At 39.9% G+C, this 3696-nt stretch overlaps 1 protein-coding gene across 1 annotated transcript in view; it reads right to left on the bottom strand.

The window, feature by feature from the left end:
* Positions 1-3696, bottom strand: part of SPAST (spastin) — an 83572-nt gene that overhangs the window by 51485 nt on the left and 28391 nt on the right. Inside the window, exon 3 of the mRNA XM_037740764.1 lies at positions 1185-1210. Within this exon, the coding sequence (XP_037596692.1) occupies positions 1185-1210 (26 nt within the window). The remainder of the gene's footprint in view (positions 1-1184; positions 1211-3696) is intronic.

The raw sequence follows: 3696 nt of genomic DNA, 5'->3' as shown, positions 1-3696 counted from the left end.
ACAAACCAGGCCAGGTGCTGTGGCTCACACTTGCAATCCCAACACTTTGGGAGGCTGAGGCGGGCAGATCATTTGAGGTCAGGAGTTCAAGATCAGCCTGGCGCAACATGGTGAAACCCCACCTCTACTAAAAATACAAAAAATAGTAGGGCATAGTGGCGGATGACTGTAATATTGGCTATCTGGGAGGTCTGGAGGCTGAGGCAAGAGAAGTGCTTTAGCCCAGGAGGTGGAGGTTGCAGTGAGCAGAGACTGCGCCACTGCACTCCAGCCTGGGTGACAGAGTGAGACTTCATTTCAAAACAAAAACAAAAACAAAACACCAAACCACCGCTTGTCCATTCCTAAACCCCCTTATTGTGTTTCACTTGTTTTTTTCCCCATATATTTACCACCTTCTGATAAACTGTATAACTAATTTTTTATGTTTGTTGTCTACTACCTGTTTTATCTCTGTTGGAATATAAACGCTATGGAGGAGGGATCCTTGTCTATATCCCAAGTGCCTACAACAGTGTCTAACACATGCTAGTTACCAAATAAATATTTGTTGAGTTAATAAGTTGTTTATAACCCTTGGCACTATACCTGGTACAGAGCAGGGCCTTAATAAATGAATGTTAAATGAAGCTATGTTAAAAAAAAAAAAAAAAGGTATAATAGCCAGGTATACCAATTTGCTTACATTAAAATTATCTTTTTATCAATAGCAGGTTTTACAGTTAAGCTTTGCTCTAAGGTTCACTATCACTAAACCAAAAATAAATAATATATATGATCTTTCCCATTTTTATCAGAGGGGCTACATCCTCTCAAACCAGTCTGTGTTAGGAATTCCCAGGATCATTCTCCCCATTCTCCATCCTAATTAGATACCTATCTGGCACCACACCTCTGAAAAACTCCAATTTTTAACCAGCACACAATAAACAAATATGTGTTACTATTAATACACATTTGTACACAGGTCATTTTTACTGTCTTTGGTATATCTACTCTCAGATCTTTTAAGTTACTGAAAGACAGGAATATGTTGATGTCACCTTTCCCATCTACCAGTCCTTACTTTTAAAGTAACATCTTTCATAAACAGGCACAAAGCATTTTTGAGGGTGAAAATAGACACCAACTTGAAAATATCCAAAATATTAAATCTTTAAATGACTAGCTTCATATTACATTACATATCCTCTTTTGGTTCTCTAGTTCACTAACACAAATAAGAAAGTACAAAGTCACACTCAAAAACAATTCCCTAATTGATGAGATATTAATAATTCTGCACTTGATCTTAGCCAAAAGGCTAAGAAGCGATGAGACATTAATACTTCTAATGTCCTATATAACTTCAAACAAAACATAAAAACCAATTCTTAGTCACTTTGAAAGATGTTACAAAATGCTCCATAATCAAATTTATTCTGTATGATACATACAATACTTTATATACACACTGAAAAGCTTTAAAGATAAAACATGAGGTTGGGTACAGTGGCTCAAGCCTGCAATCCCAGCACTTTGGGAGGCTGAGGTGGGCAGATCACAAGGTCAGGAGTTCCATACCAGCCTGGCCAACATGGTGAAACCCCATCTCTACTAAAAATACAAAAAAATTAGTCAGGCATGTTGGCACACTCCCGTAATCCCACACTCCTGTAATCTCTACTCCTGCAGAGGCAGGAGAATCACTTGAGCCCGGGAGGTGGAAGTTGCAGTGAGCCGAAATCACACCACTGCAAAATGAACCAACAAAACAAAAACAAACCAAAACAAAAACAGATAAAACAACAAAAACAAAACGAACCAACAAAACAAAAACAGATAAAACACACAGAAAGTATGAATTAGAACCATCAACTATTTTACTGCAACAAACTTTAAAACATTAATTATATTTGACCCAGTAATAACTTTCATTTAGAAAGGAAGAAGGCAAATCCTGTCAGCCACAGAAGCCGGGAACACTACTTTGTTATTCATCTGAAAGCATTAAGGGTTACTTTTTTAACTGTGGGGGGTAAAAACCCTACAAACACAATGACCACATAGAAGTGAATGACATATAGGAGTAAATGAATGAAAGAATGAATAAAATGTATATGTGTGTGTATATGAATATATCTTTCTACCTAAGCAAAGGAGGTGGTTATAGTCAAATAAATAGATGAATAAAAACCAACATTTTAAAGCACTTACTATGGGTTAGGTTCCTTTAATAATTCCATGGTCAGAAATATGAGATATTAATATTAGCTAATAATATTAGCTTCAGCCTGGCATGGTGGCTCATGCCTATAATCCCAGAACTTTAGGAGGCTGAGATGGGTGGATCACTTGAAGTCAGGAGTTCAAGACCAGCTTGCCCAGCGTAGTGAAACCCAGTATCTACTAAAAATTTAAAAATTAGGCTGGGCATGGTGGTGCACGCCTGTAATCTAAGCACTTTGGGAGGCCAAGGTGGGTAGATCACCTGAGGTTGGGAGTTCAAGACAACCCTGATCAACAGGGAGAAACCCCCTCGCTACTAAAAATACACAATTACCCAGGCATGGTAGCAGCTACTCGGGAGGCTGAGGCAGGAGAATCGCTTGAACCTGGGAGACAGAGGTTGCAGTGAGCTGAGATTGCGCCATTGCACTCCAGCCTGGACAAGAGCAAAACTTTGTCTCAAAAAAAAATTAGTCAGGCATGATGATAGGCACCTGTAATCCCAGCTACTCGGGAAGCTGAGGCATGAGATTAGCTTGAACCTGGGATGTGGAGGTTGCACTGAGCTGAGATCACACCGCTGCATTCCAGGCTGGGCAAGACAGCAAGACTCTGTCTCAAAAAATAATAACAATAATAATAAGGCTGACCCAGGCTCGCAGTGACTTGCAGTGACTCAAACCTGTTAATCCCAGCACTTTGGGAGGCCGAGGTGGGCGGATCACGAGGTCAGGAGTTCAAGACCATCCTGGCTAACACAGTGAAACCCTGTCTCTGCTAAAAATACACAGAATTAGCCAGGTATGGTGGTTCATGCCTGTAGTTCCAGTTACTCGGGAGGCTGAGGCAGGACAATTGCTTACATGTGGGAGGTGGAGGTTGCAGTGAGCTGAGATCACCCCACTGCACTTCAGCTTGGGTGACAGAGTGAGCCTCTGTCTCAAAAATAAAAACAATAAAATAGTAATAATATTATCTTCATATTACAAATTAGATAAAAAAGACTCAGACATGCAAAGTAACTTACCCCAAGTCACAGGGCTACAAATAAATAAGGTTTGCCTGCTTACCAAATATCTACTATTTCTATCCACCAACGTATGGTAGAGCCACTCATATGTAGTGGGTTTTGTTCTGCTTTTTTTGAGTAGTAGATTTCACTTAATAATGTATTTTTAAAATCTACACCTCAAACAGAAGACAAGGAAAAACTTCTATTACAGTTGATGAATGCTGAAAGAATGATAGAATTAAAATATCATTGGGCATCAGTCATAGTTAACTGCTGCTAACTTCACAAGATGGAAGAACTAATGATGAACACACACAAACACAACAACCTAGGAAGTAGGTCTTATTAAAAAATAAAAATCGGCCGGGCGCGGTGGCTCAAGCCTGTAATCCCAGCACTTTGGGAGGCCGAGGCGGGTGGATCACGAGGTCAAGAGATTGAGACCATCCTGGTCAACATGGTGAAACCCCGTCTCT

This window comes from Cebus imitator, unplaced genomic scaffold, assembly GCF_001604975.1.
Source record: "Cebus imitator isolate Cc_AM_T3 unplaced genomic scaffold, Cebus_imitator-1.0 Scaffold88, whole genome shotgun sequence".
Classification (NCBI taxonomy): domain Eukaryota; kingdom Metazoa; phylum Chordata; class Mammalia; order Primates; family Cebidae; genus Cebus; species Cebus imitator.
Note: the sequence above shows the minus strand (reverse complement) of the source record. Positions and strands in the feature narration are given on the sequence as shown.